Below are 22,565 nucleotides of genomic sequence, written 5' to 3'. Positions count from 1 at the left end.
AAGTTCACTGAAATCATTGGCAACTGTCGGTTGGTATTCCCAAGTAATTTAGGTGCGGTGATCAGATAACATTAATTCTTAATATACGGAATGGCATCCTGTTTGTTTAAATTAAGAAAAGATAAAATTTTTATTAGTCATAATAATAATCAGCGTACCCTGAACAAATAAAGTGTGTCATAAAGTGTTTTAACTGCAAAATATGAGCGTTTTTAAAACTGAACGGTATTAATGATTAAGGACTGAATTATATCTTTCAAATATACAGTTATTAATTCTGTAACTTTAACATAATTGAAAAACAATTACTCTAGACCAAAAACAAAATCAACGATATATATGTCAATGCCAGTCTGACATCAAACCAGACTTTTTGCTACTTCCGTTGATTTACATGGACGACAACTAAACCGTTCCACCATTTCCTTGATTGTCTGCCGCAGTCCCACATCAAATTTCGATCTACACTTCTATATCTATACTTCTATACTAATATATAAAGCTGAAGAGTTTGTTTGTTTGCTTGTTTGTTTGAACGGGCTAATCTCAGGAACTTACAGGTTAAAATTGTCTTTTTGTGTTCAATAGACCATTAATTGAGGAAGGTTTTAGGCTATAAAACATCACGCTGCAACTAATAGGAGCGAAGATACAATGGAATATGTGGCAAAACGGGGAAAAATATTAATCTTCGAGGGCTTTCATTCAAAAATTCCTGACTTATATCTTCTAACCACGCGGACGTCGCGGGCTAGTAAGTGTATAAAAAATAATAAAAGTGCTCCTACATTAAAATGTTTATCAAACATGCCTCAGGACATTCGCACATAGTATAATTCATCTTTAATACAAAAAAAATCTAAATTGTATTCGCTCAATCCGTTCGCTACGACACGCTACGTTATGATGCCACAGACAGAAGGACACGTAAAACTTTACCACGCCACTATGAGTCGGGGGTTAAAAAGAAAATGGCCGTCAATCCCGAGCGTAATGTATCATATCATACTGCAAATCAAACGCACTAGAAGATTAATCCTCATTCTAATCATCAATTAAGAACGTATGATTCTTAGAAAGTTTTTCTCGTTACGCTTTCAGTACGGACGGTGAGATGATGCATCTGAGATGAGCACGCGATCTTTACTTATGCTTTCAATTATGCTCTTTAATTCTTTAATTTTGTTTGAATTGGTTAGTACATTGTAGGTATACCTAAGTTACATGTCTTGGTGCAATATTACAACGAAGAAAATGAACTGACAGGTAGTGTAGTAGAAAATGTTTGGCTTTGTATTTTCCAACTGAATGATAAAAAAATATATAATTAGATGTGAAATAATTTCTGTTAAGTGTTTACCAATGATTTCATCACGCTTGCTACTCAGCAGTTGTTTGGCTTTAGATTTCATTCGATGTTATATTATAAAATGAATTCTTTATTTTTCCCACGTAACTTTTATTTTAGATACTTAAACTAATAAATGCACGAAATAAGATATTTACAAAATAAATTTTAAAATAACGAAGCATCTAAATTAATCACAGGGTTTCGCTAAACGTAAATTGGCGGCAGGTAGCTTTTCATTGACGGACCGGCGCGGCCTAAAGGTGGTAGATTTACAGTCTTCATTGGTGGGGGACTCAAATTTCGTCTAAGACCATCAACATCATCTTGTTCTTGGTTTGAATAGTTATTATTTCTGTGTAAAACTTTGTAATTTTTGATAACACCTCGTAATTCTTCCTGCTGTTGCATGGTACGGTGGTTTCTATTATTATCCTGTATTACGTCTAAATCTTCATCAGGCGCATAATAATGTACTTCGTTTCTTGTCTGTTTGTAAGTATTTGGCGCCTGTTTCGGTTTTGATTTCAACTTGTTCGATTCGAACTGGTTTCTTGTCATGTAGTTAAGTAGTTCAGACAAATCTATTGGCTTTTTCTTCGCTAGTTTAATCTCGTGTGGTTTAGCTTGATATTGTATGTACTTTGGATATTTATCAGCTTTTGTATCGATTGGTTTTACTGGAATAGGTTTATTGTCTTCCATTATTTTGTTACCTGCGTCCTGACTGTGTTTAGTGTGAACGAATAGATTCTTTAAGAATACGTTTTCTTCAAATGCGTTTTCCATACTAGATTCTGTTGTAGTTGTGGTAGTTTCTTGAGGTGGTTCAGTGAATTTAAACAGTGGTTTAAAGTCACTTTTACCTTCAGGTACTATAAAATCAGCGAATTTGAATATACTACTGCTGGTTGAATCTACAAATTTGTTATTACTGGCGGTAGTAGAGTCTATAAATTTAACTGTACTTGTTGTAAAAGGTGCTTGAGTTACAGTTATTTTAGAATCACTCTTTCCTTCGTCAATTTTAGGCTTCTGGTTGTATTGTTGACTTTTTTCGTAATTTAAGGGCAGAACATTCAAATGCATATTCTCATGTAAATTCGAGGCATCAGTATTTAATATTTTGGTTCTCCTTGATTCGAAATTGTCTTCGTCGTAATTGTACGATTGAGTAACAGTTTGGCTCTGAGGATAGAAGTCATGTTGGGTGATGAGTTTTGGTCTAGAAGTTACACTGCCTTCATTGTATAGCTGCCTGGTGTGTTCACTTGAATTTTCTACATATTTTTTATTAACGTCATTTTGATTTCTGTACCAGTCGTCTGGGTTAGAAATTCTTTCGGTAGAGTATTGATTATTTTCACTTACTTCCAAGTTTGTTTTAATGTTGTCACTGTTAATTTGGTAACTATTTCCTACATTAGAGTTATAAGAATTGTAACTATTTTCTTTGTTGTATGATGCCTCTTGAGCTTTGGGCTTTTCAATCATTTCTTTCGTGCTAGGTTCCAGCTGATGTTGTATCATTTGTGTGTACTGTTCTGGGGTCATGTCATTAAAATTTATAACAATATCGTCAGCGCCAAACGACCTTGAGATTGAATTTTTCTCCATATTTTGATTTGCATTAGCATTTAAACCATATTGCCATCTCCATAAAGCTTTGTTGCCCTCTTGGTCGGATTCTTTAATGTTCGCTTCATAATTTACCAACTGAGGCATTGTTGACTTCTCAGTTGTGAATATTCTACCTATTGTTTGTTGTGGTGTGTTCACAGAGGGAACGTGAGCGCCTTGTGAAGCCAGAAAAGTTATTTGCGGGGAAATTGTTCCACTGTTTTGTTTAGTTTGCATTTGATCTCCAAAATCAATAGCGGTTTGTATCGGAGTTTGCGAACTAGCTGCGGCTACTAAATTATTTTGTGTGTTCGATGCTTGTGAAAAACTATGTGAAAACGAGGACGGAGTTTTACCGGTAAATAAACTGCTAAGTCTCGGTGGTTGAACTGCAAACTGATGGCGTTTCTCACTCTCGCTTACTTCGTTTTCTTTGTCTTGCTCATTCCACGATTGAAGGTGGGGTGGCTTTTTGGATTCCTCTGCTAAGTTGTACTGAACCGCTCTGTAAAAGTAAACGAAACATAATTTTGAAAAATTATAAGATTTATATAGCTTGAATTTGTTTAAAAAATACACATTGTACAAACCTCTGTATTATTTCTGGTATAGGTGGAGCAACTGGTAAATGGTCACCGCTCGCTCTAAAACCATTTGAGTCTGCAATGTAGTGGACTGTGTAAGTCTTTCCATTATCTCCAACATAAGAATAAGATCCTTCTACCACTTGCTCATCTTTGCCAGGACCAGCGTTTTCCATGCGACTATGCTGCACATAATGGGTCTGATCTGCTCCTAAAGCTCTATAAAAAGGAGAAATATTTTTTATATATTCTTGACGCAAAGATAACATAAGATAAGGATTTAACAGCATTCAATAACATCTTATTAACTTACTCGTAACTAAAGCTTCCATCTAAATCCATTTCATTAGATAAACGGAGAATGGGAATGGCAGTTTCTGTCGTAGAAGATACAAAAACACCTGGTTGGGGCACGTACTGTAGTCCCGGATAGCTGCCTGATGCCTTCATAGGATCGACGTTATGATCTCTTTGGAAGTCCGAAATCATTATACTCCGTGATGTTCCACTTTGCGTCGAAGGTTCTGGGCTAGTATTAAACTGAAACGGCATTTTTGTATCTATTCTATCTAAAGCATGTTGGAAACTCTTTGGTATAGGTCTCATTTCTCTTCGCTCTGCTCTTTGGTTTTGCATTCTTTCAGTGTTATTTAATTTGTTACGTAGGAAGAGTGGTATCGGGGTTGTTGGCTTTTCATCTTCGTCGTCATCATCATCGTCATGTTGTTGTGGTCTCATAGTCGATGACATCATCATGGTGTATGGTGACGGATACCCAATTGGAGCGGTCGTAGCGGATGCAGGTAGATATGGAAACGGCAGTTTATTCATATTGCTCATAGGAAAGTATGGGTGTGGTGTGTGGGACTGTGGCGGCAGATAAGGATTTTTCTCAGATGTGAACATCCCGGAGTGAGGCGTTTGAAATTGCGGTGGAAAAGTAAAATGTTCATGAGCTTTACTTTCCACTGCCAAACTTATCGTCAAAATTATTAGTGGTATCTGAAAAAGAACGTTAAAAGTTTAATGCAAACACCGACTTACGTTTTTACTATCCATATAAAAATCCAATTTCACTGTAACAACACAAACACTTTCCACTTACCAGCTTCATTTTTCTTGAAGCTGTTAATGTTTTTGATAACAATTTTCACGTCACACTACAGCACTTGTGGAAAATAGACTGGTAATGAAAATGAATTCCGCATATATTTATACGCACGCGAGATGTGTCCAGGCATTCGTGAAAGAGATCGTTTGGACAACGTTTCTCTTCGTTGATGCACGCTTTTTGCTTCGTTGTTGTTTTTATCACGTATCCGATACTCGGTCGACTCTGGTTGTAATTACTGTTTCGCAGTAAAATCTTCGTTGAACGACGTTTGATTGGTAGGTTTGACACAACTGTTTTCGTAAATAGTATTTATAAATGCATGTTCAGTTATTCACCTGTATCTCGAAACTTTTTATGAAAATAATTTGTTAGTCCATTGCCTCGAAAATAGTATACTGCCTTATATCGGTGCATGAAGCGATGACACTTGTTTTAAAGCTACTTAATTATGTACGAGTATGATCTCCAGATTAGAAGAGCAGTTTTCTCTTGTTTTTCTCTCAATACAATTTGCGATATTACATCACACGCTACGGTTGATGCAAAACGGGTTTCAAACGGAACTGTGGAAGTACAAAAGGAACGAGTGAATCATGAGCTTTAATTAATTAAAAGGATCGAAAACCACCAAACCGAAGTCGGATGCAAAGGGGCAGCGTTCGATAAATGGGACGATAAATTGAAGGTTTTTATGCAGCCATCTCGAATCTGTATCGTAAAATGATGCAAGTTTGGTAATGGTCAAAGTCGAGTCAACGGCCCAAGGAACCGGTTCTGAATGGCCAAAACTGTTGGTTAAAGTTTGCCGCGGTTACATACTTAGTACTGTGTGCGAAATTTAACCTTTTCTCAGCGGACAATTATTTTGGTAACTCCCATTTTAAGTTTTGTGAGGAATTTATAGTACTTTTTTAGTCTTTTCCTTTAACGGTTTTTGAAGAATTTACTAAAGCAATCGTTACCGAGTACGCCTGCTTTATGTGTTTAAATGATACTTTAAAGTAGATTTATAAAACAACAAAGCTGAAAAAGGTTTCTTTGTAATGTAAGGTAACTTTACTAAAATATGAATTTTACGCTGAGATTATGTTAATGTTATTAAAACCCGGTTTGGCTTATTGTCTCATAAGTTGTATTTGCCTTTTATTTATTGTTAAGGACCTCGGGCAACAAAAATTATTTTGAATTTAATCTTTTTTTATTTCAAAGCGCTGACATGTTTTAAGAACGAGATGGGTTTGCCAATCTCTCTCTTTGCTCATTTCGACAGCATAGGTTAAACAAGAAAAGTGAGTGTATAAAAACGTGGGATAATATCGCGAATCTAACAAATATTTAAGCTTAATAAAACTAAGCTAATATAATGAGACACTTAACAAAAATCTGCCTACTTCGTTGTCAAATGGAATGTAAACACTATAGAACTTCATTCAGACAAGTAAAAACTTAAAGAAACCAAAAGGTTCACATATAGAACATTGGGATACAAAAAAAAACATGCTTATATATACAAAACTTATTTATTTATTGATTACCAATACATCACATATCATACTTTGAACATACAATACTATCAGACCTGTCGTACCCCGATCAGTAATCGAATTCACAATTCATAATCGTGACTAAGATCACTGACTTATAATCGAATCGATTTACATTAAATCGATTAGAGGTAATTCGTATACCTATAGAGCTAGGTGTCTTTGTACATAAAATTTATCGAGAGCTTACATTTCATTGTCATCCTGAATTAAATCGATTACTATCGATTCTAATACGTAATCGATTGAATCTATTATCTCTGGAAACGAGGAAAGTCTGTCTGATATTTAATGTACAAGACTGAGACATTTAAATATGTAAATTAAAACTATGGTCGTTGTTCAAATTAAATTTAAGTAGACTTACTACTTAATTGAAATTAAGCGTAGGTCTGTTGTTGGGGGTAGTACGTCTGTTGTGATGGGTAGTAAGTCTGTTGTGGGTTGAAAGTCTGCGGGGGGTTGAAGGTCTGCTGGGGGTTGTAATTCTGTTGGGGGTTGTAATTCTGTTGGGGGTTGTAGTTCTGTTGAGGGTTGTAAGTAGGTTGGGGGTAAGTTGGTTGGGGGTTGTATACGGGGGCCTTTGTCGGATAGTAGACTGGTGCTGGGGTCTGAGTAGGATAGTCGTTCTGTGGCTTGTTCTTCTCAGCTTCCTTCTGCTTGTCAAGAGCCCTGTAATCAAATAAATCAATAAATATTACCATTGATACGGTTTTCTTTAGCAACATTTTTTGTTTCCTATTACATTATCAACCATCTCAATAAGAATGATTGTCTCGTATAAATAATAAAAAAAAAATTGTTAACATGGATTTGACCTTAGCAATAACTAACAAAATTTTTACGAAGTCCCAAATCGGAGATCTTAAGGTTAAACAATTATGTCACCGGTACTGCCTTTTATAAAACGACGGAAACACTATTTTAATATTCAAGATAAAGCTAATGTTCCATAAAAACTAGCCTCGCTAGGTTTTCACCGTCAAACAGTTATATCAATATGCAAATACTATATCTATTATTTACTTCCAAATGAATTTAAAACTCTATTCAGTTGTTTGGCTGAATAAATAAAGTATTTTTGGCGTATATCCGAACTTAAAAAAGTAATCGCTATTTTTAAAATCAGTTGCTCTTTAAAAATTGGACGAAATTAAATGGAACGCCATTTTTCATTCTATTCCATTTATGAAAATGAGTATCAATCTCGAAATAAATTTTAATATGGATGCTTTATTCTTGTAAGCTTATTAATGGGACATTTTACAGTCACTTAACATTCTTGACCTATCCATAATGTTATGTTAATACAAATTTGAATTGATGGATTAAAACGGGCGGACAGATGTCGCTTTGTTAATAATTCTATCTTTATTTTACAAGCCATTTGTTATTCTGTGTAACTGTTCTTTTGTTTAGACTGGTGTTTCTATGCAAATTGACGATAGATTTCTAGATTCATTACACACTTACACGATTGGTATTGTTGTACCCTGATATGTGGGCGAATAAATTAAATTTGTGGTCATTTTTTAAGTGTCTATATGAACTACTCCATGCTTGCATTTTCTTTTTAATTTTAAGCTGAACTCACGGCATGCTAACATAAATGGTCGGGTGTCATACAAATATATTTTTTTCCTATCGTGGGATATAATCCTTAACAATTTAAAAAATATACACAGATAACATAACGGTACGAAAATTTGTGTTTTTGGGTCAAGATAATGTTCTACAATGGTCTTTGAACTGGATTTTTATTCCACTTTTGGGGCAAACGGATACAGTAGTAATATATGGTCACATTAACATAATATAATATAAAAAAAAGAATCTACTCTATGACTTTGAGGGAATGTTATGTTCTTTTTTTAATTTAAACTGTTTTACTCTTTTAATTTAAATACTACTTTTATCCGGAGATAAAATTTAGAGCTGTCTAGTTAATAAATAAGCTTCGGTACTTAACATTTTTTTTTCGTATTGTTATTTTTTTTTGTTAACCTTTTGTATAAATAGGCTATTGTAAGCTTTTCTTTCCCGAAGGAAGGTTTAAAGTTCCTTGCAAATTAGACTTATTGGATGAAAAACGAATATTTGTATCAGAATATTTTACGGAAATGGTACCCACCAATAAGGTCGTCATAAAAGTATTAGCACTTCATAAAGTACGTTACTATAATTCGTAACGGTCGACAAACTTGTAACTAACGTTAAATTCCCAATGTTTTCTTCGAGTTGTGTTTGTTTTATGTTGTTATTATTTGACGCCATTTGTTACATACAGTAACAAGTTGGACCCATAACTCATTCGGGTCCCTTCGTAAAAATAAGGGTGGCCCGCACCACAAAGTCCTCAACATAAAATTGATTCGCCGAAAAATAGTGGGTTTAATACTCCTTTTGTTTTCTGTTTATTTGTTTGCTTATAATTATTAATGTTGAAGTAGCCTAGACCTTGAAAGTTTATTGAACTTTGTTGCTGAGTTTTGTAGATTGAAACTGAGTTTTTTGTTATAAACAATTTTTTATATGTACTGAATAATATTCTTAGATGAAAGGGAAAATTGACGAAAATAATTTCGATCGGTGATAATCTTTATGGGGTTCTTTCAAACCATTACAGGTATAATTGTACCAATGCAGTGGCAATACTGCGAACTTGCAGTTTTATTTTTTTATCGTAGTTGTTCTACCTACCTCATTTGTTGAAGAGGTGTGCTCTGAAGTAAACAAGAATCCAGCACATATAGTGCCGTCAAGTAAACCACCCATTGTATCACGTGACTAATAATATTCAAACTTTTATAAGGCAACGTTCTGCTCACGCGCATGTACTGATCGGGATCGCCTAGAGTCAGAATTGACCACGAAATCTCTTATCATGGCTTTCTAAAGCTTCCAAAATATACTCACGCTTGGATAGCGGGGTGAGGGGTGGGTGGTGTGGGCAGATGGTCTCCCGTAGCATGGAAGCCGGTCTTGTCAGCCCAGTAGTGCACGGTGTAGGTCTTGCCGTCGGCGCCGACGAAGGAGTAGAAGCCCTTCTTGACTATGCTCTCGTCAGTCTGCTTGGGGTCCGTGTAGTAACCTTGTTCGCCGACGTGTGTGCCGTCAGCGATCTGGTATCTGGAGAAACAGAAATCATTAGTATTTTATTAGGTAGTTGTTTTGAATCAGTCCATTTTTATTAGGCAATAGTAATGTTTATTTGTCAGATTAACAGTTTATTTGTCATTAATTCAAAGATTTAGGTTCTCTTGGTTGAGGAACGTTATTCTCGACTGACGATGACTTATAAGTCAGATCTAAATTTAAATAATGCCGCGACGCTTCACAAATCTGTGGCAGAATATTTACGAAAAATAAAAGTAGCGGAGTCGCGTTATCTGTACCCTTTTCACTTGCTTCTCACAAGCCCTCAGAATACTTATCACACAACAGATTCTGTTCAACACGTGCACATAAAGTTCATGTACAGTTCAGTACAGTGATATTGTTATGTTCCGTGTGCTAGTTTTTTTCAAGGCCTGCCGCACTATAAAGATTGGAATCACGCGGGATGTGCTTACGTTTTTTATCAACCCTACTTATATCTTCCGTTACTTAAACAACCTATTTTTGAACAAAACAAGTATATTTAAATAACAATGAAGGGTTTTAGATCAATAGGTTATTCTGTTAATGTTTTGCGAATTCTGCATTTGTTTTTACCACGATGCGGAAATGTGATAAAATTAATTCAAATGAAGCCATCATAAAAATTATGAGTCAATAAATTTCGCGGATAGTTTAACGGTACATTTTAAATATATTTTACCTGCTGTTTGGGTATTGAACAGTTTTTGTGACCTAAAGGTGTTATTGGGACCTTTTTGGGGTATTATCGTGGGTCCAGTTTTAAAATGACGTCTGACGGTGATTTTCGGACGACCGTTAGGGTCCGTGTCATATAACAGAATATTTTACATAATATTTGCATTTCGCACCGAATTTTCGTTGTCACGGACAATGTACTCATTTTTTTATTTCTGCAGTCGATGTCAAAATTTGTTTGACAATAACGGTTGCAGCTGAAGGTGTGAGAGGTGTGTTTTATCAATAATTGGGTTATTAATTGTTTTATTTAGTGCTAAAATTTGAGAGCAATGTTCTTTTAAGTATTGTTGCTTTTTTTTAAGTGCTAGATACTTATACTCACCTACTTATCATTAGTATCATACAACTTTAAAAAGGTTTCGGTAAATGCTTCAACGCCTTTGAAAATGTACACATTTAAGAGGTTTACTCATATGAAAATGTTCTTAAAGTATATATGTAGAAAAAATTTACTTACTCGTATTTATAGTCGCCATTATCACCGTAGTACTGCTCATTCTTGATAACCGCTACAGGTGTGGTAGTAGTGGGTGGCTGGTATGCGGGGCTGGTCCACTGAGGAGCCTGGGTAGACCACTGGGGAGCCTGGGTAGACCATTGAGGAGGGGGCGTAGTCCATTGGGGGGCTTGAGTCGTCCACTGCTGTTGCGGCGGCTTGGTAGGCCACTGCTGGACAGGCGCTGGGTAGTAATGATGATGATGGTACTCATCGCTTTGAACCTCAGAGTGAACAGGTTTCTCCTCTTTAGGCGGGATCCAGTTGTTCTGGGGAGGAATGTAGTTCTGTTGGTTCCATTGAGGAGGCCTCTGGCTTGGTGGTACGTATGAGTTGTAAGTACTGGCTGCGGGCTTCAGATCAGCTCCTTCTTTCATCAGCTCTAAGGAGTCTGATGCCTCAGCTAGTGAGTCCTCGATGATCTCCCTCTTCTCTTTCGCGAAAGTGAACGCCAAGATGGCGGTGAAAATTATGAGCTGTAGAAAATAAAAAAGGTCGGTTTAGTAAAGGACTGTGAACTTTATGTCAACTGCAGAAATATCAAAATTAAATGTCGATATTGAAATTGACTGCACTGTATAGGTGACCAAGCATATCGCGAGTTAGATTCCCGCACAGGTCAGGCACTTGTGCGAATCCCCAAACGTTTGTTCCGACTCTGAGTGCCTTGGGCAGGTGAAGCCCGTCGATAAAAAGATTGAATTCCGTTCTGTAGAAGTCAGTTTTTTTCAAGAAAAAATAACATAGTACCTAAATGAGGAAGACTGACGTATTTGATGCTTCGGGTGGAAAATTAGCGTGTAGTCTTAGATTTCAGACCAAGATATGATATTCACAATTGTAATGTTTACATTGTTAAAAGCACGTTATAGGATGAGGCTTATTAATGTATATCCTTTTGCGAATTCCGTCCATTATTTTTTAATATATATTTTTAAAGTCATCATCATTGTCACTTCTTCTTGACAAAAAGTTCATTATTAAAGTACAGTACAGTAAGATACAGTACATTAGCAGAGCTCTCTTTTGCAAAAGAAAGAGTGCTAACATTTATTAGCAATCTTGCAAATATATTGGATTCGTAATTGTAATCGAGTACGAATGTAATTAATTGATGATACTCAGAACGGTCGCCATAATTTATCTTACAATCGTTTTTAAACTTTTACATCCCATCCTTTATTCAAATTGGTTTTGAATTATGTCATAATTTTAATTAAATTGAATGTTCATATTATTTTTCACGAAATGAAAAGGGTTAATGAAAATTGTTTGAATTTAAAATGAGTTACTTCGAATGAGATCAGTACTTACTCAATTAAAGGCTTTTTCACTTGTTTGTATTTTTTTGTTACATATTTGTAAATTATTTTAATTTTGATTGAATTTTGGTGTCTCAATGAAAAGTTTAGATTATGAATTTAAAATCTCTAAATTGAAAGTTAAAAACGCAAAGCTTAGTATCGAATTGAATTTAGAACACGATTGGATTTTTTCATAATAAATATTATAATTTCTACAAACATTATTTTAATGAATATTATTTTTTTTATAAATAATTCCCACAAACTGTTTAGAATTTAGAACACATTTTAAAAATTCGAAAAAAATATTTTTATTTTTTAATATTCGGTTTCACACGCACTGGCACTTTATAATTCCAAGGACTCACCAGCTTCATGTCTGTGTCCTTTCGAGTCAGATCCCCGATCGATACTGTGTCCAATGGGGGTCGCCTGACATTTTTATAGCAAAATGTCCTGCGTCCTCATGCGACGTCATGCGTTCGCATCTCCGCGCGCACAATGACCTCGCTCTTAGATCCTTCGTTATTTTATTAATAAATTCAATTTTTGGGTTATAGTTTAGAATTTTCATTTTTTTTTTGTATTTCCATATTTTTAAATACATTTTGAAAAATCTATCCATTCTTCTTTGCAGTGAAGTTCATTTTATTAGAAGTAGGTTACATTCTTCGAAGTTGACTCATATAAAATTGAAAACGGTTCAAAGAAATTTTATTGTTGTTACACTTTCATACTTAGGACCTAAAGATACCGCCATGACTAAGTAATTATAAGTAAATGTTAAAAAAATATCTGGTCTACGAGTATAAAAAATACAATAAATATACGATTTTTCTTACTTATTGTTATATTTTATAAATTCATACTATGATTTATCTATCAATGAACTTGAATAGAAGGCAGAGTTTCATTCATAACTCGTTGTGGGCGTTAGTTTAGTTAAGTCTTTTACACGACCTAAACAGGGTGATGTAAATAGTGATAATTGATCTAAAAACATGATTCATTTATTGTTACGTTACTGTTTGACCATGGGTTATGTAAAAAAAGGATTTAACAAAAAAAAATGGCCGTTATTGTAATACTGTCATTAGCCTTCCACAAGACCAACCTCCTCCTGTCACAAGCCTCAACTTCCCAACTATGTTGAGGTCGGCTTTCATTCTAACCGGATACAGATAGGTAGGTACTAGTGTATTACAAGAATTCTTAAACTTAATTCTCTAAAGAAACTGTTGCTAAGAACTATAATCTTTGTTTCAATTAAAACTTAGAAAAACAAGTGATGTAGGTCAAAAACCTATAATTCTACAATTAAGAATTGTATGAGGACTAAAAAACTGAATTCTCACGGTGTGATTTACAAGTCAGTAAACTATGTAGATAGGTAAATCAGTACGTATCGGTAAAAAGTATAATGTGCTAAATATATTCAGATAAAAAATGTGGACAGTGAATTGGAAAGAATAATCTAAGATTCTAAGCTTTTGATTTTGAATGACGCCTCATGTTAATTTATTTTTAATTTAAAAATTGTTCTATTTTCAAATGTCCTTCAAAAAAGGAGGTGCTGAATTCTTTAAGCACCGATTTGAAACAAGCGATTTCTTAAATGAAATATCGCATTCAGTTTTTTTGCCGAAATGAGTTTGGTATTAAAAAAGTATTGATATCTTTCTGATGTAGCCTTTCTACGCCATTTTTCATCAAATTCTTCTTTATATTTGTTCATCTAACTCTGTAATTAAATGTGTCATGTATTTATGTGTGGTATAAGGCAAGGCCATACTCATAATAATTGCATCTTTAAGCAAATGATCAAAGCGACCGACTTTATGCCCTATTGTACTATCTACATCATTTATGCATTTTTGACTTAATACAAAACAATGGGACGTGAACAGAATTGTATGATCTCATACAGAACATGTCATACATAATCTTCATAATTTCATACAAAATACTCAAAAATTAGGACTTTTGTATCCTCTTAATTCCCAACATTATGAGTAAAGGCATGCTAATCTGACATTAGCATATAAAGTAACGGGAAAATGTGGATTTTTATGATGTATTGACGTCATAAAAAATATGTTTATTGCATTAAGAATAAAAATTTAAGCCTTTTTTTTAACGTAACTGTTTGTTAGTCTGAATCAGCTGGGGAAATACTATTCTTAAAGAATGGTTTGAGTTAGAGACCGTTTTTCTGTGTCACCGTGACCAAACAAATATTTCTAGTAACTAGATAGGAAGTTACAAAGGACTTAAAGATTCCATTTTCCAAATAGTCAATTGGTCTAACGGAATGTTTTAAAGTAAGAATATAGTTCTGGAAGCGTGATAGCTGTTACACGTCGTAGAGCGCCATCTCTTTTCCACAGTTGCAAAAGTTTTAATTTAAAATATGGTATCACGTTCAAGGTCACTTGAATCCGTGCCAATTATTCGACATACTTTAAAAATGAATGAATCAGACATGGTCAAACTATGGATTGGTATAAAGCTTTACTTAAAAAGTGCCGAAAAAAAACAGTGTCTAGACAGAAATTGATATTGTTAATTGTTGCGGAAAATTAATATAGTTTATTATGTAAATATAATTGGGAACATGGCAATAAGTCCTATTGCGACTCTGGCATAAAAAAACATCCGTCTAGCATACAACGCAACGTAGCGTAGCTGTAGGTACCTACATACCATGCTCATGTCTCGGTTTTTTTTTTCAATAATATCTCAAGCAATACCTTACGAGGAAACAGGATAAATTAAAATTAGAAAAGAAGTGATTAGTACAAAAATGAACGGTATTTTTTCCTTAAATTTTCGGTCCGGAAAGGACAAAGTAAAAAGCGGCTATAATAAATTGACAAAACCATGGGATGCTTAGCAATCTTGATACAATCCGATATTCAGACAAAAATGATGCCGGGATTCCCAAAATCCAGTACCTGCAGTTACATATCATTAGGGATGTTATAGAGCTTCATAAACGTAACCGAAATTATCGGATATCCACTTAAGAACTTATCCGCAATTTTACCCGATGTATAAGTTTCGAATAATTGACGGATAGGGGTGGAGTTTAACAGAATACACAATGATAGTCTATTGTCATCCGAATTTTACAAAAAACCCGAGACGAATCGACGACTCCTTAAAAACGAACGAAGAAATCCAATACCGAGAATATCCAAATAAAGGCATATTTCGTAATTTAAATCTGTTACCTCAACCGAAACCGATATACTAATATTCGTATATTCGAATCTGAACATCCCTACAAATAATCGGTCCAGACAGCAAGCAAAACGCATTCGATCGCGAAAATGTTTTCGCGGTTTTTTGCGAACATGTAGGTTGAAAAATTCTGGGTTTATTACCTTACATGGCCCGAGAGACCTATCGCCACCTCTTAAAGTAAGACGATTACAAATGTGTGAAAGAGACAAAGTACTACACGTAGAGCTCCGTCTTTCTTCCACAACTGCAACGATCTCGCTTCAAGATATGGTTGTAGGGTTGTACTCAGAAGTATGAATCACAAATACCTTTTATAACGGTCCAAAATTTGTATAAACTTGAGTAAAGTAAAACAATGAGGTTGGATTACGCGCTAAGTGTAAGGTGAAGGAGTTTGCTTATGCAATTAAGGGCAGAATTATCAAATATTTATTTTGGTATTGTGAGAATTTAGTGGGTTCGGTTTTATAAAGCTTTTATCAATTATGAGGAACGGTCTGGACCTAATCAGACTTTTTATTTTAGATATATTAGAGATTTCGTGTGAATAAATGTTTACGGAATATATTTGTGTCATACGATGAAAGCATTTACTTTATTTGATTCGGTATGAGTAAAAACATTGATCTATTTTTCTACTAATACAAAAAAGACTATAATTGGGTGACCACTAATGATACATTTTTTATTGGTTACAGGTACTTACTTCAATTAATGATTAATACCAGTCAACAGCTAGTAAGTTCGTGATATTTCTTTTTTGATTTCAATGTTATGTGTATTTTTGATATATGTATATATTTTTTCTCCTTAATCTAATATGACATGACGTAATATGAGATACTTTTTGATAGCAAAATACTGATGCTGACACACGCAAAAACGTAACGTACCTAAAAGTATGTTTTCGTATACTGGCGTAAGGGAAAATATTTTATTAAGAAATTCAGTGAAGCGCGTAGTGGGATTTCAAAGGACGCGAAAGCCTTGTAAGAAAAACAGGATTACTTTTTAAACGTTTACGTTCTAAGTATTTTCGTATTTTTTGGTAGAATTGGCGTGTAATTAAAATCGATTACTTAGTTAATTGTGCCCTTTTGTGGAAAAACAAGGCTTTTAACTTGGTCCTTAAAAATTTCGGCTTTACAGCGTGGGATGGAAATTATGACCAAAATTTTAAAATGTTTGACCTTCGGAATCTTGATGATAAAAAGCTTACTAAGTATTAAATCAATGTTATTATGGAAATCTATTTCTTAAACGAAATTGGACATATCAAATCTATAAGCGTGTAATTGGGTATTCGGCTGAACCAAAGCTTGTCGTTTCATTATTGAAAACAAAAGTCAAAATAATATCCTTGGGCTACAATATCTAAATTATCAATTTCGATTAGGTATACTTGTCAACTTCGAGTCGGGCTCGTGATACTGAGGGTTCCGTACAAATAGGATAAACCTCCATTTTTTTACTATTAATTGTTATAGCGGCTACAAAAATACTCATCTGTGAAAATTTATGTCTAGCGATCCGGAGTCAATGAGATATAACTGGTAATAGATGGATAGACAGCGGCACCTCATTAATAGGGCTCCATTTTTGCCCAAAACCGGAATAAAAACAAAACACGCATGGGGTTTAATAAATACTTTTTCACTTATTGGAAAGATTGTTGGCGACTTGTTAACACAACAAAATTGTTATCCAAGCTTACTTAAGGTTCCTTGAAAATTTATCTAACTCCATTTCTTTATTGACCTTTCGTACAATTTGTCAAACAATCTCAACTAATGGTTTACGATGTGTTTTCACTTAAAAGTTTAATGTGAAATGTCACGTACCTTTACTAATGAAACACATAATTCGATTGTTTTTATCTCGAACGTAAGTGGATTTTGAATCATATCAATAAAAGGTCTCATATAAAGGATTAAAACGTCAATAAATCTGATTCATTGGTTGTGACCGTTTCGGTTATTAGTTATTACTCATTGTTTTTTTTAAAGAAATAAGTTGTTTATTTTTTTATGGAATAAAAAGTAAGCACCTAAATAAAATTGAATTTATGATTAGTGTTTGTAAAATAATTACTACATATTTTGTGTCGCATAGTTGTGTGGCATGAGCTGTTGTATTAATAAAGAGTCGCTGTTTGCATAAAACAGTTTTTTATGAGAAGTTTGCAGTTTTCCGACATAGGTATTTATTTTTTAAATTTGAAAATCCAGTTAAGCGTAAATAAAATACTTTTACAAATAAAATAAGTCACAAAACTAATATTGTGGAAAAAAGTGAAAGATATAAATACGGTAGCCGTTTCCAAGATTGTTATTTTAAAGAGTAGGCAGAAGACATTTCATTTAAGTTATTAGCAGTAACTTCAAACAATTTATAACTGCATCTAAGTTTGACACATTATTTAAATAACCACAGACTAATAAATATTGCGATTTAGAAGATTATTGACCCTCGACGTTTGAGAACAGTTTTTCGGCGCGTGAGTCACTTTTGACTTTGAGTTTAAAATCAATGGTTTATATCTTATATTAAGTGCTTATTTCCTTTAGGTTATGTGTTCTTTGTGAAGTAAATTTAGTTTATAGTGATTCTAATGCAGTGGTATATTTGATGTCAGTATCGTGTACTTTTAGCGATTTATAAAAGTTTAAATGTCAGTATAAAGCAATTTTTAAAATGAGCTTTACCGCAGCATTTGCTTAGTAGAGCTTTTCATTTATTCGTAATAAAAGCCGTGTAATAGTAAGAATGGACTTGCATTCTTCTACTTAAGTACTGATGAAATCAAGCTACTACTAACACTTTTCTATTATACGCTGGATATAGTTGCGAAGGAGAGAGGAAGCACCACACGGCCTATAGCGGCATCTCTTTCTTTAACAACTGCAGCAACGTTTTCTTTAGGAGCAGACCAATTAAACCTATCTTCTTATCATCTATCCAATTGAATTTCACAGTATATGACTAATATTCCCGAAGCCAACCTTAATGGGAAGAGAAGACAGTTATTCATTTGTCGTCAAAATATTCAATTGATCGAAACTTAAAAGACCATCCCATCAGTTTCGGAGAAATTTCAACTATAACAAAAGCTGACCCTTCATGGCAAGTTTGTTAACTAATGATTGGTTATTGATGTCATGTTGGTATATGTTTTTATAATCCTTTGATCTTTATCGATCGATGTTTGTTCAGTGCATACAGTCTGACCATTTCCTTTCACGCTCTGATATACCTACTTAATCCTTTGGTCCAGCCTTTTTCTTGGGTTGGAGAATGTAATACCTTTTTAAAAAAAATAAATCCTTTTATGGTTTTAGTTTCTGTAATAGAAGGAACTCTTTCGAGTGGCAACTCCATGGCTAGTGTGAATTAAGAAATCGAATGTGACAAGTTTCGCTTTTTGAATCTGGAAAACATAACTTACTGGCCATAAACCAGCTATGATTGAACACAAAAAAGAAATAATACGGACACAAATTAAATCATGACTGTTGAGATACCAGTCAAGGTGGAGGAAAGAACAATTTCAAAATTTTATTTACCTATCCATTCGCCCAGCTAGGTTTTATAACTGCGACCGGGAATTTTGAACGACTTCTCAGAATCAAAATGATCTACTAAAGGAATGCAACGGATCTGTGTGATTCAATATTCAAGGTTTTCATGACACAACTTATTTCATGCAATTTCTTTATTACGACCTAAATAATATGACGATCATTGCGTTTCTTGGTGTCATGCGTCACGAAACTGACAGACAAAACAATGTTATATAGTGAATTTGTTTTTTGAGATGACTCCGTCAAGCGATTGGCTCAATCAAATGCTTGTCCTAAAGAAAGAGGGATCGAAACCGTGCCACGTTACGCACAGTGGGTTTGGGGTGGTGACGTTCATATACTATTCAGCTATCCGTGCAATCAAGAATTGCAATGAAGTATTTGGGTATAACTTGTCAATTTAGTCCATTTTAACGATTTGACACTGGTGCTCGACATAAGAAATGTTTGCCTCTAAATTCACATCATTCTGCAAAGAGGTCGGATCACTTGATTAAATACTCAATAGAGAGAGAACCTTATTGGAACGTAATGTAGTTCCTCATGCGGATATAATTTCTCCATTTCAATTGGGTTTCCTATAAAAGGAAAGCTTTTATAATTTTGTATGTAACATGCGAAATAATAAAACATGTCGGAGTTTTGGGTTTTGGGTTATTAGATGCGTGGGGTCCCGAAATATGATTGAATTTTATATATCCTTGATCCTATAAGGATAAGCCTTTGTAATTTGTTGGTTTTATTGTTTTTGCGGGATTCTCGTGTTTTCATTATTATAAATTTTACATATAATGCTGATGTTCGAATTAAAAGCTTTTTTTACTTCCTTTTTTTATTTCCTTATTAAGTTCAGAGCGAGTTAGGGTTATTCGTATTTTATAATAATTAAACAGTTTACGGTGTCATTGTTTGTGTTAAAATGAAAATGCTTCAGTTCATATTTCACATTAGTGTAGAGTAGACAATTTGAAAGGGAGTTGAAAATATATATATTGTGTTTCAAATTATGATTACGCTTTTGACCTATTTGTTTCAACCTGCCGTTCCGTTAAATTCCGATAAAAATACTCTGAAAACGATGATATTAAACAGCTCATAAAAATATTTGCAAAAGGCAAGGAAACCCAAGCATGTTAGCACAAACATCGTAATACTTCTCGAGAGCTCCCGTTTTAAGCAAATAAAACCTTTTTGGGTTATTCTTTTGTTCCTCGAGTACCGTAATCTTGGGTTTCTTGGATAAAGGTCACGGTATTTAGGTGTACCGGCTACTGTACCTAATAAAAATACAGTCGGGGAAATTACTTTTACTGTAGCGTTAATGCGCAGGGAGAAATGTATGCGTAAATACCAGTTCATTTTTACAGGTAATAAGTACTGCGGAAGTCTAAGTAATGAGAGTACTGTTTGGGAAAATATATTTTTTGCTTTAAATCGGCTTTTTGCCGTAAATTTGATATTCAAGCGTGGTGTCAGAGTGTAGGCCCGGTTTTGCCCTTGCCAGGCCAAGTACACCGTTGGTACATTTTGAGGTGTATTGGTTTCCTAACGATGGTTTCATCACTCTATTTTAACAGGTGATCATTATTTTGCGATATCTACAGAAAATTGAAAAGACATTGGTGAGCGCCAGGAGTCGATTCTACAGTCCTACAGGGTTATACCTGCTTGTTCTAAATAACGTAAGCTATATTGAAACAAACATTTATCTTGCATATGTGAAAGCCTTCGTTAAAAAAAAGCAAAAGTAGGTGTGTTCAAATAACAAGTCTCACTAATTCCAATTCCTAAGTGCTGACGTCACCCCCGCCGAGAATGCAGTGTAAATTTTTCTTCAAATCCATAAATAATGAATCCCTAAAGAGATATATAATAAAGTGCGCCCACGTCTGGACGGAGATAACTTAACAAGTCACCAAACTTTGATATATTGTAGAACAGATGATGCCCGAAAACAAATAAATCTAAACTCCGGTTAAAAATGCGAATGTTTAAGAAAGTTGTGTAGATATGTTCCGGTAGGTGTAATTAACCTACTATTTCGATTTATAATTTGTATTTACATGCTTCTTAACATAGTAGGCGAATTAAGGAAATTTATTTGTATAACTACTTAAAACACCTATCTAAACATGTCGTGTCGAGCTGAGGTTGAGGTCACCACGCCAAACTCGTGTTGCGGGTTCGATCCTGCGTCCTCGTATAGACAAACGTTCCTGTGATCCAAGAATACTTGTTCTGAATCTTGATAGTTTTCCAGACTATCTTGTACTCGTCGCCTCTGAAACCAGTCAAGGACGACATCGTAAGGAACCCTGAGTTCCAAATAGGGGAATCTGAAGTTGCTATCCTACATTGAGCTATCGAGGTGTGCTCCAACCTTTTCTCATGTGGGAAGAGGCTTTTAGTGAGAAGTGCGACGTCTAAAGGCTGACCTATCTAAAAATCCTCTAAGCAAACAAAATATATAATATCTGACGTCACCGTTAAATTAATAGGAGCATTAATCTAAATTGCACTAAGTATTTTGAATATAATTTTATATCAGGTACCCTTAAATCATTTTGTCAACGAAGTGATTTTTTGTTCGTTCTTTTCAATGATTTATAATGCATTCATTAGCCATATCGCTCAGAGTGAATGATGAATTCGCTTCGATAAATAAGTAACAGTTCGTAAATTTTTACATCTTGCAAACTTGTCGACGGGTCCAATACAAATTCAATTAGTAATATCGCTGTAAAAAATTGTGTCCCTTGCGTTTATCATTGGATGTTTTTTATTGTTGCAAACCTTTTTAATTGTATATAGTACAATTGTGCATAAAGTACCTACGATTGTAGCGGATGTGATGCGATTTTGGAAAAATGAGAATTGAAAACTTATTTTTCTACCTGTCAATGAATAGTTCATCATTATATAGGTATGTACAGAAATAAATACAATTTGATTTTACAGTTTAATTTTAAACATTTTCCTTTGAACTAAAAATAAGTCGACATATCACTTGAATATTAATTAATTAATGAAACAAATTACTAGGAAACAATAAATCTAGTAAAAAACATGAAATAATATACACATTAACCTCCATACATGTATAGTTTATCAACAACTTCATAACTTGTAGACCACATACTGAGATGACATTAGACAAAATTGTGACCACAGAGTAAAAAAAGTTTCACCGTCAAAATGCCGTTACTTCTTGACCCACTCATAGAATATTGAATTCTTTTCTTACAAATAATCTACGAGGAAATTATTCAAATAGACTGTGGTTATTGAGAATTTATATCAAAGTTTGTCTGGGATTCGCGATGTACACTCAGCGATAAAAGTCCTAGCAGATAACTTCCACCACTCAGGCCCCCAAGATACAAGCTTCCAGCTTAGTTTAGGGACCATTGTCAATAATTGTAATGAACATTGTAATTTGAAAAACAATAAATTATTCTTATTCTTATTCTTATATACCGAATTATATCAGATTTAGGCATGAGTCTCTTTATATTAAAGCCATACAACATTAATACTAACTTGCCAAGCTTGATGATACTTTTATGACAGCTAATTCAATTTAAATGAAACGTATTGAAAACCTCCTTCTTTTTGAATACGGTTTAAAATAAAGTACCTTGATATTGTGACTGAGAAGGAAATTAAGACTCATTAGAGAGCAGATGAAACAGATTTCGTGTAACGACCGTTGATGTTGACCGTTCTTCATCCTAATGCAAATATTTACTTGTGTTTGTCCTTGACTTGGTTAGTTTTTATTGATTAGCAATGTTTTATAGTTCTGTAATATAATATGGTCCGCATTCGTGTGTTTGGTTTTCCTGTTTT

At 34.2% G+C, this 22,565-nt stretch overlaps 2 protein-coding genes across 4 annotated transcripts in view; both read right to left on the bottom strand.

Moving 5' to 3' along the window:
- Nucleotides 1-1,509: 1,509 nt before the first annotated feature.
- LOC113503541 lies at nt 1,510-4,666 on the bottom strand. Its single transcript, XM_026885571.1, has 4 exons — nt 4,658-4,666; nt 3,866-4,560; nt 3,559-3,771; nt 1,510-3,473 (listed from the first exon to the last, which is right to left on the bottom strand). The coding sequence occupies exons 1-4, from the start codon at nt 4,664-4,666 to the stop codon at nt 1,556-1,558; spliced, it is 2,835 nt and encodes a 944-aa protein (XP_026741372.1). The 3' UTR covers nt 1,510-1,555.
- Nucleotides 4,667-6,167: 1,501 nt separating this feature from the next.
- LOC113503487 (adhesive plaque matrix protein-like) overlaps nt 6,168-22,565 on the bottom strand; it is a 54,834-nt gene continuing 38,436 nt past the window's right edge. For 2 of the 3 annotated variants that reach the window (XM_026885493.1, XM_026885491.1), the window contains exons 2-4: nt 10,547-11,061; nt 9,127-9,339; nt 6,168-6,882 (exon numbers count right to left, since the gene is read on the bottom strand). In XM_026885493.1, the coding sequence (XP_026741294.1) occupies nt 6,591-6,882; nt 9,127-9,339; nt 10,547-10,962 (921 nt within the window). In that variant the 5' untranslated portion in view covers nt 10,963-11,061 and the 3' untranslated portion in view covers nt 6,168-6,590. Of the gene's footprint in view, nt 6,883-9,126; nt 9,340-10,546; nt 11,062-12,257; nt 12,455-22,565 lie in introns of those variants that run through there. The other variant, XM_026885492.1, reaches the window with a different exon arrangement.

This window comes from Trichoplusia ni, chromosome 19, assembly GCF_003590095.1.
Source record: "Trichoplusia ni isolate ovarian cell line Hi5 chromosome 19, tn1, whole genome shotgun sequence".
Taxonomy (NCBI): domain Eukaryota; kingdom Metazoa; phylum Arthropoda; class Insecta; order Lepidoptera; family Noctuidae; genus Trichoplusia; species Trichoplusia ni.
The sequence above is the reverse complement of the archived record's forward strand: the minus strand, read 5'-3'. Positions and strand labels throughout refer to the sequence as shown.

Excerpts from the sequence above, each read along its gene's own strand:
- LOC113503541 (XM_026885571.1), bottom strand. Across the intron at positions 3,772-3,865 it reads GATGGAAGCTTTAGTTACGA|AGCTTTAGGAGCAGATCAGA; the intron begins GTAAGTTAATAA and ends TCCTTTTTATAG. Across the intron at positions 3,474-3,558 it reads ATACCAGAAATAATACAGAG|AGCGGTTCAGTACAACTTAG; the intron begins GTTTGTACAATG and ends TTACTTTTACAG.